At 43.6% G+C, this 13446-nt stretch overlaps 1 protein-coding gene across 3 annotated transcripts in view; it reads right to left on the reverse strand.

The window, feature by feature from the left end:
- Window positions 1-11557: 11557 nt before the first annotated feature.
- The window catches only part of LOC141128269 (nicotinamide N-methyltransferase-like), a 38788-nt gene continuing 36899 nt past the window's right edge, over window positions 11558-13446 (reverse strand). For 2 of the 3 annotated variants that reach the window (XM_073615470.1, XM_073615468.1), the window contains exon 4: window positions 11558-12069. In XM_073615470.1, the coding sequence (XP_073471571.1) occupies window positions 11622-12069 (448 nt within the window). In that variant the 3' untranslated portion in view covers window positions 11558-11621. The remainder of the gene's footprint in view (window positions 12070-13446) is intronic. The other variant, XM_073615469.1, reaches the window with a different exon arrangement.

Below are 13446 nucleotides of genomic sequence, written 5' to 3' on the forward strand. Positions count from 1 at the left end.
AGCAAGAAGCGCCAATCTAAGTGCAGTATCATGAAACTTTAATGAGATAATTATAAACGGACAAACAGCCAAATGGCAACTCACAAAGATGAAATAGGTTAAGGCAAGGACAAGTAATGGGTCCAGGGACGTCCTCCTCAGATGTGGGCAAAGTGCATGGTGCAGGTTCTCCTGGAAACGCTGTCCACGTTAGGATGTGCAAGTAGTCACCGGGGTCATCGCTGGGTGCTGGGCTGCAAAACGATGGAGGTGTCCGCAAAGACAACCAGCGTCTAAGTGGACATGGAGAGCCAGAGCCGTCGCAGTAGACAGGAACCGGAAGACAAGCATGGAACGCAAGGCACTTAGTCCAGGAACCAACAAAGCGGAAGTGACGTATGGACGTGTTGGATGACGCGTTTCAATGCTTCCGCATTGTCCTTTTATGGGAGCTATGGAGTCAGTAACTAGGCAACAGAGGTGATGTCTCAAGGGGCTTGAGACATCATCACCTCTGTTGCCTAGTTACTGACTCCATAGCTCCCATAAAAGGACACCTGTTGTATTAGCCTATCGGATCTGAAGAAAATGCGGAAGCATTGAAACGCGTCATCCAACACGTCCATACGTCACTTCCGCTTTGTTGGTTCCTGGACTAAGTGCCTTGCGTTCCACGCTTGTCTTCCGGTTCCTGTCTACTGCGACGGCTCTGGCTCTCCATGTCCACTTAGACGCTGGTTGTCTTTGCGGACACCTCCATCGTTTTGCAGCCCAGCACCCAGCGATGACCCCGGTGACTACTTGCACATCCTAACGTGGACAGCGCTTCCAGGAGAACCTGCACCATGCACTTTGCCCACATCTGAGGAGGACGTCCCTGGACCCATTACTTGTCCTTGCCTTAACCTATTTCATCTTTGTGAGTAGCCATTTGGCTGTTTGTCCGTTTATAATTATCTCATTAAAGTTTCATGATACTGCACTTAGATTGGCGCTTCTTGCTGTTTTTTACATTGTTTTTTCAGAGTTGCCTGCTTCCACTCTCAAGTGAGCTGCCGCTGGTGCTTTTTATCAGATCTTTAATTTCAGTGACTTTTTTTTATATATATATATACATACAATTTTTCTATATATATATAATTTTATTGACTATCACACCCTGGATGTTTTTTCACATTTACTTTGGACTCTTTATATGCATGTTTGTATGTTCTAGCGCCATTTATCCTTTTTTGTACACTAAGTAAAGAAACTCTTACGCTATGCCAAACCAATTTCCCATTTAGATGGTCTCAGAACGCCATCACTTATCTAGGAATCAATTTACCGTCCCAACTCTCTGACCTATATTCTAAAAACTAGGGTTGTCCCGATACCACTTTTTTAGGACCGAGTACAAGTACCGATACTTTTTTTCAAGTACTCGCCGATGCCGATTACCGATACTTTTTTTTTAATGTCACGTGACAGTTTTTTTTTTGCTATTTTTTTTGGGGGGGGGGGGGGGGTGAACGTTGTATGTGTGTGTGGTTTTTTTTTTTGTTTTCTTTTACAATTTTTATTTTTTACAATAATATTTTTTTATTATTTATTGTTTTTTTTTTTTTTTTTTTTAAATCAGCCCTGTTGGGGGGCTTTGGTGAGATATCAGGGGTCTTAACAGACCTCTGATATCTCCCCCTTGAGACAGAGAAAGAGACAGAGGATAGAGATTCCCCAGTCCCTTTCTCTGCAGCGTCAGCTGCACTGAGAATGAATGGAGAGAAGACAGCGGCTCCTCTCCATTCATAAACTGACACATCGTAATCACAGGAGATTACAATGTTTCAGTTATGTTAATGGACAGAGTCAGCTGACTCTATCCATTCACAAAGGAAGGAGGGGGAGGATGGAGGAACTGAGGGGGAGAACGGAGGGAACAGATGAGAGAGGAATGCAGGGGACAGATAAGGATAGAGGAACAGAGGGGGAGAGATAAGGAGAGAGGAACGGAGGGGGAGTACGGAGGGGGACAGATAAGGATAGAGGAACGGAGGGGGAGTACGGAGGGGGACAGATAAGGATAGAGGAACGGAGGGGGAGTACGGAGGGGGACAGATAAGGATAGAGGAACGGAGGGGGAGTACGGAGGGGACAGATAAGGATAGAGGAATGCAGGGGACAGCGGAGAGGCACAGAGGAACAGAGGGGGCACGGAGGAGGATGCAGTGACAGTCAGCTGTGAGCGATCACAGCTGTATGTCACTAAAGCTGGTGAAAGCCGCTGGGGGAGAATCCTGTAACTCCCCCACGCGCCGATCACAGCTGTCCTCCAGGTATCGGCGGAAGCATCGGGAGCATTTGCCCGAGTACAAGTACTTGGGCAAATGCTCGGTATCGGTGCCGATACCGATACTAGTATCGGTATCGGGACAACCCTACTAAAAACTACCTTCCTGTCCTCCAAAAAATTCAGAAGGACCTGAAGGCGTGGTCAACAGGCATGTTCTCGTGGTTTGGAAGGGCATCAATACTTAAAATGAATATCCTCCCGAGAATACTATACATCTTACAAACCGTCCCCATAAAACTACCGCAAGCCTTCTTTGCCTCGTATCGCAGAGCATGTAGTGAGTTCCTGTGGGGCAAAGACCGTCCCAGGTTGAGCTTTGACCGTCTAACCCTGCCTAAACTCAAAGGTGGCATTGGTCTACCGGACATTGCTAAATACCACGAGGCGTGTCAATTGACAAGAATAGTTGACTGGTGTGTCCACTCTTCTACGAAAGCTTGGGTTACAATTGAAAACAAATTCTCCCAGATCCCAGTGCGACAACTACCCTGGATCACCCCAAACAATATCCCCTCATCCTACACACAACACCCCCTGATAGGTTGCACTCTCCAAACCTTTCAGAAGGCATACAGACACCACCACATCTCCTCCACGCAAAGTCCGCTGACACCAATTCGACACAACCCGGAATTCCCAACGGGCATGACCGACACGTTTCTTACAGATCTCTGGCCTCACACAGACATACACGCTGCACACTTCTTCTCTGGAGATGCCTTCCTACCACTCACCAATTTACATACGCAATCAAACGACCGACCATTTCCGAGGTGGATTTACCTCCAAATCAGACACTTTCTCAACCACCCTCACAAACGTGCCAATTACGCCAGACAACTCACGCCGTTTGAACAATTATGCACCAAATCAGAACCACAAAGACACTTAATCTCAATTATCTACTCTCTCCTATTTTCTGACCACAACCCTAAGTCTAATAAAGCTACCCGCAACTGGGAAAGAGACTTATCAATTGAATTGTCGGAAGAAGAATGGGAAACTATACACACATTCATAAGGGTTCAACCAATGTGTCTGCACAAGAGAATAGCTTTAAAATCTTCTCTAGGTGGTACAAAACTCCGGCAAACCTACAAAAAATTTCCCCCGCCATATCTTCCAAGTGCTGGAGATGCTCTGACGGAGAAGGCTCCCTACTACACATATGGTGGTCATGCCCATCTATCCAACCATTCTGGATGGAAGTACATCGCATCATTTCCAACATCACCACCTATCAGATGGAATTTAGCCCTGCACAAATGCTCCTACACCACTCCTCTATCCCAAAACGAAACTACCAGCATTCCCTGACGCTACACTTACTGAACGCTGCAAAGATGTGCATCCTGACCCTCTGGAAATCTCCCAAACCCCCTACCACCGTTACTTGGCTTAAACGTATAGCAAAAATAGCAGAAATGGAGGAACTGATACACCAATCTAAAGATACACCCACAAATTTCAGGACAATCTGGTCCTGCTGGCAACACTATCAGACAACAGACGAATATACGCACTTACTCTCAAAAGAGTAGGAAAGGACCCAAAAGGTCTATCACAAAGAATAGGAGGCACAATCCATCGCTCACTACCCCCATCTTATACCCCCTTACTCCCCGACCAACAGGATTCACCACCCTCTTACCACAGATTAGGTCGCTATACATCCCCTGAAACCAGAAAACCTACACCCACTCCAAATCTATTCCTCACCTACTCTTACTCACAAAGTCACTTTCCCCGAGTCTCCTTCTTACTCATACTTCCTGATATCCAACTTCACTTCTCGTAGGATTTGCTAGTGGTCCACCAGGTGAACCACCAGGTCTATAGAGACAGGTGACAGTCGCCACACTTATACAAACACGCAGCAACACCAATTAAATACCTCCTATCTCTCCACCCCTAGCAGTGAATCCACACACTCGAACTGTAGCCACCATACTATCTACGGGCCCACGCTCCCCACATATATGCTTTTAGCAAAAAACGGGCCACAGGCTTAGAATCTCATAAAGCGGTGAACAGATTCCCTTGAACGTATCGAGGTATCTAGCTACAGACAATACACATACCTATCCAGGAATCCGTACAATGTTTCAAACACTTCGTTAAATAAAGGGCTCATTACCCCTGTTGAGTTTTCGTTTATTGGTTATATATTAAGGATTTCTTCCTTTCCTTAAACTTGACTCATATAAATCTACAATGCTGTTTGATCATTGTTGTCTACTGTACTTCCTACTCTGTATTACCATGTTGATACAAGCTTGTAACACCTTTCTTATGTATCGAGATTGTGTATTTCAACATGTAATTCAACTTGTTTGAACAATAAACTTTTTGCTTTCCGGAAAAAAAAAAAAAATGGGCTAACTTTACTGTTGTCTTATTTTTTTATTCAAAAAAGTGAATTTTTTCCAAAAAAAGTGTGCTTTTAAGACCACTGCGCAAATACGGTGCAAAATAAAGTATTGCAATGACCGCCATTTTATTCTCTAGGGTGTTAGAAGAAAAACCATATATAATGTTTAGGGGTTCTAAGTAATTTTCTAGCAGAAAAACCTGTTTTAAACATGTAAACACCTAAAATCCAAAACAAGGCTAGTCATTAAGTGGTTAAGCTGTCCAGTCAAGATGAGCTCTGCCTTCACCTTGGTTACATCTCTAGAGACGCTCTCCTGTGTTCCTGTTAAAGACTTGCTTGGCTGACATTCCTTCTGGCTCCAGATGCTGCTTGCTGTTCTACTACGCTGTTTGCTGGCTCGTCTGACCATCCATTCCGGTTCCTGAACTCTGGCTATGTTTTGACTACGTTTACTCTGTTTACTATTTTTATTATTATTATACAAGTGTGATTTAACTGTACTTCTGTCTCAGTCTGATTCATGGTTTCTGACACTAGGACAATGATGTAATCAATGTCATGGATGTGGTCATCAATGATGATTTAGATGATATCCTAAATGTTTATGATGTCATCTTTTATGATGTAATCAACAATGTTTTGATGATATCATCAATGCTGATGATGCCATTAATGTTGAAGTCATTGATGATGGTGTCCAATGGTGATTACATAACGGATGATGATTTCACTGATTGTGATGTCATCAGTAACGCCATTGATGCGATTGCTGATTATGTGAGGATAGTCATTAATGAGGTTATCAGTGATGATGTCATCAGTAAAGATCTCATGCATGATAATATCATTGATGGTAATTGTCTCATCAATGATTTCATGGATAATGGTATCGATGACGATGACATCTAGCATGAAGTTATTGATGCCGGTGATGATTTGGTCATTGATGAGTAAACAGCTGATTAGGTCATTAATGGACAATTTTGTTTAGGTGATCGATGAGTATTATGATGTAATTAATAATGATGGGGATGTTGAGCATAATGCATCAATGATGAAGTCATTGATGAGGATGTCATTGGTGATTGATGAAAATGTCATCTAGGATGTTGTTGTAATTAATGAGCATTGTGTCATTGGTGATGTCAGCAATTATGTCAGCTATGACAAATGTCATCGATGACATCATAGTTTTATAGCAAGATTTTTCAAGTAAGCTCATATTAAATTGTCCAAAGTAATGATTTTGTATTAGAACACTGCTGATGTTATAAAATGAAAGATAACAGGGCGTGGTTTCGGTATGCGGCAGTAGAGACGTGTCTCCTTTGAGCTCCGATGCCGGCACCATTATTTACCGACTTAACCCAGGATTTCACCCCGCTCCAAACCTGCATACCATGCGGAAGAGATCAGGCAAGTCCCTGCCTAAAAAAGGAACCCCCTCAGGATCTATAAAACGCTACCTAGCCGTAGATCCGGAGGACACTCTCGGCATGGATGAGCTAGGCCGCTCTCCTCATGGCTCGTGCCCCACCTCCCGCCATAGGCCTGAGACCAGGAGACACTCCCCAGCAACCTCGGCCTGCTCAGAGGGAGAGGAAGGCGCCTCCAAGTATCCTGAAGTTGCAGCGCTCGTGAGTGATCTCCCCACTAAAACGGAGCTGGCTTCCCTGTTTTCGGGGCTGGATTATTGCGCACAAGGAGGGCAAGACTGACACTCCGCTTCCCAGAGGACCTGGAAAAGTTCTGCTCGGATCTCAACATCCCCCCACCAGAGCTCCCAGGATGGCAGGATTTCATTCCTCCCCCCACTACCTCCTCAGAACCGCGGTGGCAGAAAGTGGATCACAAGCGTAGATTGGGCTCTTCTGGATCATCCCCCCCTCAACTGGGGTGACTTGTGTTCTGATGTAGTATGGCCCTGGCCTGAAACATCGCGTCCTTCGTGGTAGCCGCAAGTATTAGGTTATCAGTTATGCTATAATGGATCTTTTTTCATTTGTTCTTCGTTTTATTGATCCGTTAATTTTTTCTAATTTTTTCTCATTTTTGATGTTACTAAGTCTCCTAGATTCCATTCCTAGAGAAATACAGCTAAAGGCTACTGAGAGAGTTATCCTAGTGGGTTTTCTGGGTTTACTAACATATAATCTTGCTGTGTGTAAAAGATTTTCCTAGGGTTTTATATATCATGTTTTGTATGTGCTGGCTCCGGGACAGGCACGAGCGCCATATTGGGTGCTCTCTGTTGGTCATTCCGGGCAACGGACCTGTCCCCCAAGGGGTGTCGGGGGGTCCCGTGCGCTCGGGAGCCTGCCCCCAAGGGGGTTGGGTGTCTGGGAGTGCGGGACTCGCGGTTTACCCCTATCATGCACTGCAGTGTTCTGCGTGCTTGTAACCACCTGCAGATAGATTGAGTGTTGATTGTGCTGATAATGTTTGATAATTGACTTTTTTTGTTTTCTTCTTTTTCTTTCTGCCGCTTCTGTTTTTCCCAGCCCTACCCCATTTTTTTCCCTAACCTCCTTCTTGGTTGTCTGCCTCGGATCAGATGGGTTTGGTGACTATATGGAGCGGGTTCCCCCTGATGGTGTCAATGGCTAAGCTCACCTTACTCTCACTTAACGTGCGAGGACTATATGCTCCAGGTAAATGACACAACTTATTCAGAGAGTTGGATCGCCTGCGGGCTGACATAGTCTGCCTGCAGGAGACCCACCTGACACACACAACCTCGGTAAAGCTTTTTTCACCAATGTACCCCACATGGTACTACAGTCTTTCTGATATACACAAGGCAAAGGGTGTGGCCGTTGGCTTCCGCAGGGGTACCTCGTTCATATTTGATTCTATGGTTAGTGACCCTTCGGGGCGTTTTCTGTTTATTAGAGGCAAACTGGGCAGTGTGTCATGTACCATTGCTACGTTATACGCTCCCAATCATGATCAGGCTAGTTTCTTGACTGCCACCCTTGCCAAATTGACAGATTTCACTCAGGGCTGTGTGCTACTGTCAGGGGACTTTAACACTCCCCTGGAACCCCCTATAGACATGTCCCTAGGCACATCTTGCATCTCGCACAGGCGCTTAACACTCATACGTAAACGCCTACACGATGCTCAGCTAATGGACGTTTGGAGAATTCTAAACCCTAAGACGAGAGATTATACCCACTTCTCACATTTACACCATTCCTATTCGCGCATCGATTATTTCTTTCTTTATTGATCACCACCATCTTCCCCTTATCACGGATTCAAATATAGAAACCTCAACACTATCGGTTCACGCACCAATTATTCTTAAGATACAAATCCCGTCCATCCCAATTAAAAATGTAAACTGGAAACTGAACGATCATTTACTCACGGAAGACATTGACATCACCGCGATTAGCACCGATCTGACAGTACTTTCGGGACAACGCTGGCCCAGAAATTTCCCCAGGCGTACTTTGGGAGGCCCATAAGGCCTTCATCCGTGGGAAATTTATTGAATTGGGTGCTAGGAAAAAAAGAGAGAGAGCGACACAGCAATTAGAACTTATCCGGGATATAGGCGCCCTTGAGCAGTCTGTGCTTGAGGCTCTGACCAAAAAGAGAGAAGATTTGAAGAACCTCTTTCACATCGAGCAAAAACAACAATTCCGTATTATAGCTCAACGTACATACGAATGGGGCAACAAACCAGGCAGATTGCTGGCTCGCTCTCTGCAACAAAAAAAAAAGCTGCAACATTTATTGCAAAAGTTAAGTCCAAAACGGATGATTTAGTTCATCATACCCCTGCAATAGTGGCAGAGTTTTGATCGTTTTATCAGCACTTGTACCATGTTCACCATAATATACCCGACCAGGTAATCCGAACACAGGCCATACAAGACTACTTTGCTCAGGCCAAACTGCCTAGGTTAGCAGATGACATGCCATCTACCCCTAGATGGTGCATTCACCACAGAAGCACTTAAAGCCAAGGCCACGGGTAAGGCACCCGGACCGGATGGGCTTACGGTCTTATATTACCGTTCTTTTGCTGATATTTTACTCCCTCGTCTAACTAATTGCGCTAACTCAATCCCATCTGGGGTCCCATAAGGTCAGAAACACTACACGCACATATTACCATTATCCCCAAAGCAGGGAAGGATCCTAGTATTTGCGGTAGTTATCGTCCCATCTCCCTTTTGAATTTAGACGCTAAATTATATGCAAAGATAATAGCCAATAGACTTCTCCCCTTAGTTCCAAAATGGGTCTCAAACGAGCAAACGGGCTTCATTCCCGGAAGAGAGGCACGTGACAATTCCTTACGTACTCTTTCCCTGATTGCACATGTACGCGGGACCTCCCAGCCCACCCTGTTGTCTACGGACGCTGAAAAGGCGTTTGACCGGGTGGACTGGGAGTTCCTAATGGCGACCCTGGCTCACCTGGGGATAGGCCCATCTTTCCTTAGTCAAATAGCAGCCCTTTAGAATTATCCCACAGCCCAACTCAGAATAAATGGTACTCTAAGTGACTCATTCATACTTTATAACGGTACCCGCCAGGGCTGTCCTCTTTCGCCAATTTTATTCGCCCTCTCGCTAGAACCCTTCTTATCGACAATAAGACATAACCCGAACATAAATGCCATTATTGTGGGCACTTTTGAACATAAATATGCCGCATATGCGGACGACATTTTGTTTTACATCCAGCAGCCCAGAATTACTCTCCCTAATTTAATGCAAGCCTTCGACATTTAATCAAATCTCAAACTTTAAAATTAATATGTCAAAATCTGAAATCTTGAACATCTCAGTTCCCAAGGAAACCGCTAGCCATCTGCAGAAATCTTTTCCATTTAGTTGGCAAAAGAAAGCCATGAAATACCTAGGTATATTCCTCACTCCCTCCTTGACTTCTTTATTCCAGGCCAATTTCATGCCTTTACTAAACAGTCAAATCCGATCTTCAAAGATGGTCACAAATAGCACACTCATGGATGGGGAGGATAGGCGTGGTAAAAATGAACATACTGCCCAGGTTGCTATTTATGTTTCAAATTATACCTTTTCAAATCCCAGCGGGGTATTTTACACGTTTAACAACTATGATATGTAGATATGTATGGAACAGACGACGTCCCAGGTTGGCCAGATCACTTCTTATTAGGTCAAAAGCGGAGGGAGGTCTTGCTCTACCGGACATTAAACAATATTATTTGGCAGTCATCCTTTCCAGAATCTCAGATTGGAAGTATCACAAAGATTCGAAGCTTTGGGTGTCACTGGAGTTGGCACTGGGGGGCTCAGACCTTTATCCCTTCATTTGGAAGAAATTCAGGCATTTATCTAAGGATGCGTCACCTCTCACATGCTACACACCCTAAGGACTTGGGACCTACTCTGCAAAAAACATGTCTGGCAATACAACTCTCCTCTTATGCCATTAACTGGGCATATGTATTTTCCCCCCGGGAACATTGACCCCAAACTCCACTCCTGGAACCTTGGGAACTCTGTTTTACTACACCAAGTTATCAAGGACTCTGACATTGTACCTCTTTCCAAGCTCACAGCCACGCCGAACCCATCACTCATGGATCAATGGAGACATTTACAACTGTCAGACTTTATCAAAACCCTCCCAAAACCATTGCGCAATACATCCAACTTAACATTGATAGAAGCAGCATTTGTTGATGCCCATCCAGTGGAGAAACCCCTCTTATTTTTATAAAGCACTAAGATCACTTGCTACTGAAGGATATCCTAGCTTTCTCCGCAATTGGGAGAAAGACCTCCATAAGAACCTGACGGAAACCCAAAAGTCATCCATTCTTCAATTATCTCATTCATCTTCTATGTCCTCAAAAACGGCTGAAGTTAACTACAAACTCTTGACCAGGTGGCACTACACACCCGCTGTACTCCATAAACTCTTCCCTCAAAATTCGCCTCTCTGTTGGAGGGGCTGTGGTGAGAGCGACGCATGCCCATATTTGGTGGTTCTGCCCACTTATCAGACCCTTTTGGGTCACTATTCTCCACTGGATAAAAGAAATCCAGGGATCAGAGATTCCCAATGATCCCTGGCAAGTATTATTGCATTGTACGGACGAACCAGCGGGATCATACAAAAAAAAAAAAATCTATCACACCACATCTATTAAATGCAGCTAAAGCTCTCATACCTCAATTCTGGAAAATTCCCAAGATACCTTCCCTGTGCCAGTGGATGGGTGAGGTAGATCACACATATTATATGGAAGATTTAACCTTCTCCCTTAGAAACAAATCAGACTTAGGGAAAAAAAAAAATATGGTCCCGCTGGTTCGCCTTCAAGTATACTGCGGCATACGCGGAAATTATGGCTTTGAACACATAAGGTTCTTATATTATGATTTGCATAACTCTGGCTGAGGCAGATACCCTACTTTACCCACCCACCCCTCCCCCCAATCTTCCTCGCCATCACCTCTTACTTTGTCTTTGTGCCTTTTCTTTGTCTCTCTTTTATCTCTCACACAATTCTTACCTCTTTTCTCTTTTTATGTATATGTTTATCAATAAAATATGTGACAGGACTAGGTCCTTTTCAAATGTTGTACTATATGTACCCTGATCATCTATGCTTTGAACAGTTATCTCTATGTTGAGATCCAGTGTGTTATGGAACTGAAAACATTTCATATTTGTATTGTTTGCTCAAGCATGTGATGAGCATTTTATTGTATTGAACAACCTGTCATCAATAAAAATATATAAAAAAAAAATAAAAATAAAATGAAAGATAGAGATCATATTTTAGATATCAGGTAACAGTGGATATTTTATAAATGGTCAACTTTATTTGATAATGGAGAATAAAACTTTCACATATTATATCTTTGTTTTATCACAGGTACACAGAAATCAAAAAAGGTTTTTACTTTTCTTATAAATCAATTATAATGAATTAGTTGCCTCTTTTTTCGCTACAAGGAAAATGTGAGCCAAGGTGTCAGAAACATGTAAGCGAGTCATTCTCTCTGGGATTGGGAATATGTCCATGCTTTGTATGGTGTATCCAGCCTGGGTGATCGCACCCCTCACAACATCTTCGTCTAGAGAAAGAGCGGAGAAGGCCTTCTGCTGTACCATGTAGTAGGTATTTCCCAGGGCCCCAATGAGCACTAGGTGTCCTCCTGGTCTGAGCAGTCTTGTGATATTCTGAATAGAGCAGTGATAAGTCTCCAGGTCTTTACAGGCCGTCTCCAGACAAAGGGAAGTGACCAGGCAGTCCGCAGCAGGCACCTCTATGGGATCCAGTGGATTACTCCTGGTCACATCACACTTCAGCACCTTCAATATTCTGGACCTCAGCTTGTTCTGCTTCTCTTCCCATTTATCTCTGCTTTAAACATGAAATAGTTACCGTAAGTCGGATTAATCTATGTCTAATTTTTTGTACATTTCAAATAGCATACTATGTCAGTGTAAAACTTACAAGTATGTATTGCCTCTCAAAGAGATCACAGTACCCTGCTTGACAATTATAACAAAAAAAAAAAAAAAAAAAAAAAAAAAAAAAAAAAAAGGGGAGGAGAATGCTTGTGCAGAGCTCCCAGGGCCAAACAAAAAAGTGAGGTACTCCCCTATAGTAATGTGAGGAGAGTAATCAAAAAGTCAGGGGGAGTCAGAAAAAATAAAAGAAAAAGATAAGATAAAAACACCCTTATGAGTTACCTCTACAAAAAGTTTATTAGCATATAAAATGCAGAAAACAAACAAAAAAAACCACAACAAATCCCAAAGATCCCCCCTAAAAACCTTCCATATTAACTCCACTACACAACATCAACCCCAACGAGCCAATTCCCTCCCTATTTTCACCCTTCCTGAGAATATAAAAATAAAAAAAAAAATAAAAAAAAATCCTACAGTGGGAGCTGGTGTAACCCTCCGCAGAGTCCCCCTCCTTCCTGCCCATCTACCTGAACCAAAACAATATATTGAAAATATAAGGAATAGGACCTGCCTGTACCCTGAAGAGCTAGCATTCCACCTTAAAACCACAATGTGTTAAGGAGGTGCTAGAGTTCTACACAAAAAAAAAAAAAAAAAAAAAAAAAAAAAAAAAAAGTGTATAAGCTGGAATCCTGGGCCTGCCTATCGAGCCAAGACCATCTATAACCTAGGCAAATGCTGATGGACATCAAGTCCGTAGATATCAAATCCAGTTCCATAAACCATAGCGTAAAAAAACAAAATAAATGTCTTTAGCATCTAATATATGTGGCCATATGGAGACAATGGACTTGAGTAAAAGGAAAAATATTGATGTTCATATCCTGCGGTATGCCGATGGGCTGCACATAAAATATTGACGTCTGCTGTTAGGGTCATGAGCTGTTATAGTCAAAGCTGTAGGGACCGGGATAAAGCTGTGATGTAAATAGCAGGAGCAGTCCAGCCAAACCAGATGAGGATTGTATGCGATAGACTCTCTAAGGTTTATAAGGTCTGGCCTGCAGGACTTGGGTGGTCCCAAGTGGTGGGCAGCCTATCCCCTGTGTCAACACAGAGCTGATAGGACCATAAACAAACACCTAGGGTCTGTAAGGTCTATAGTAGCCACGGTCCTCGTCCATCCAATTAGCCACTCACTCTGCTGTGGTGCGTCTCAGATGCTCTCCTGAGGATATATATCCTCAGGTGCTGGTTCCCGCTTCAGTCTCAAGCTGTGTAGCCATATGGTAAGGTGGCGATAGTAACTACTCTCACTATATGC

The sequence above is a fragment of the Aquarana catesbeiana genome, linkage group LG02 (genome assembly GCF_042186555.1).
Source record: "Aquarana catesbeiana isolate 2022-GZ linkage group LG02, ASM4218655v1, whole genome shotgun sequence".
In the NCBI taxonomy this organism is placed as follows: domain Eukaryota; kingdom Metazoa; phylum Chordata; class Amphibia; order Anura; family Ranidae; genus Aquarana; species Aquarana catesbeiana.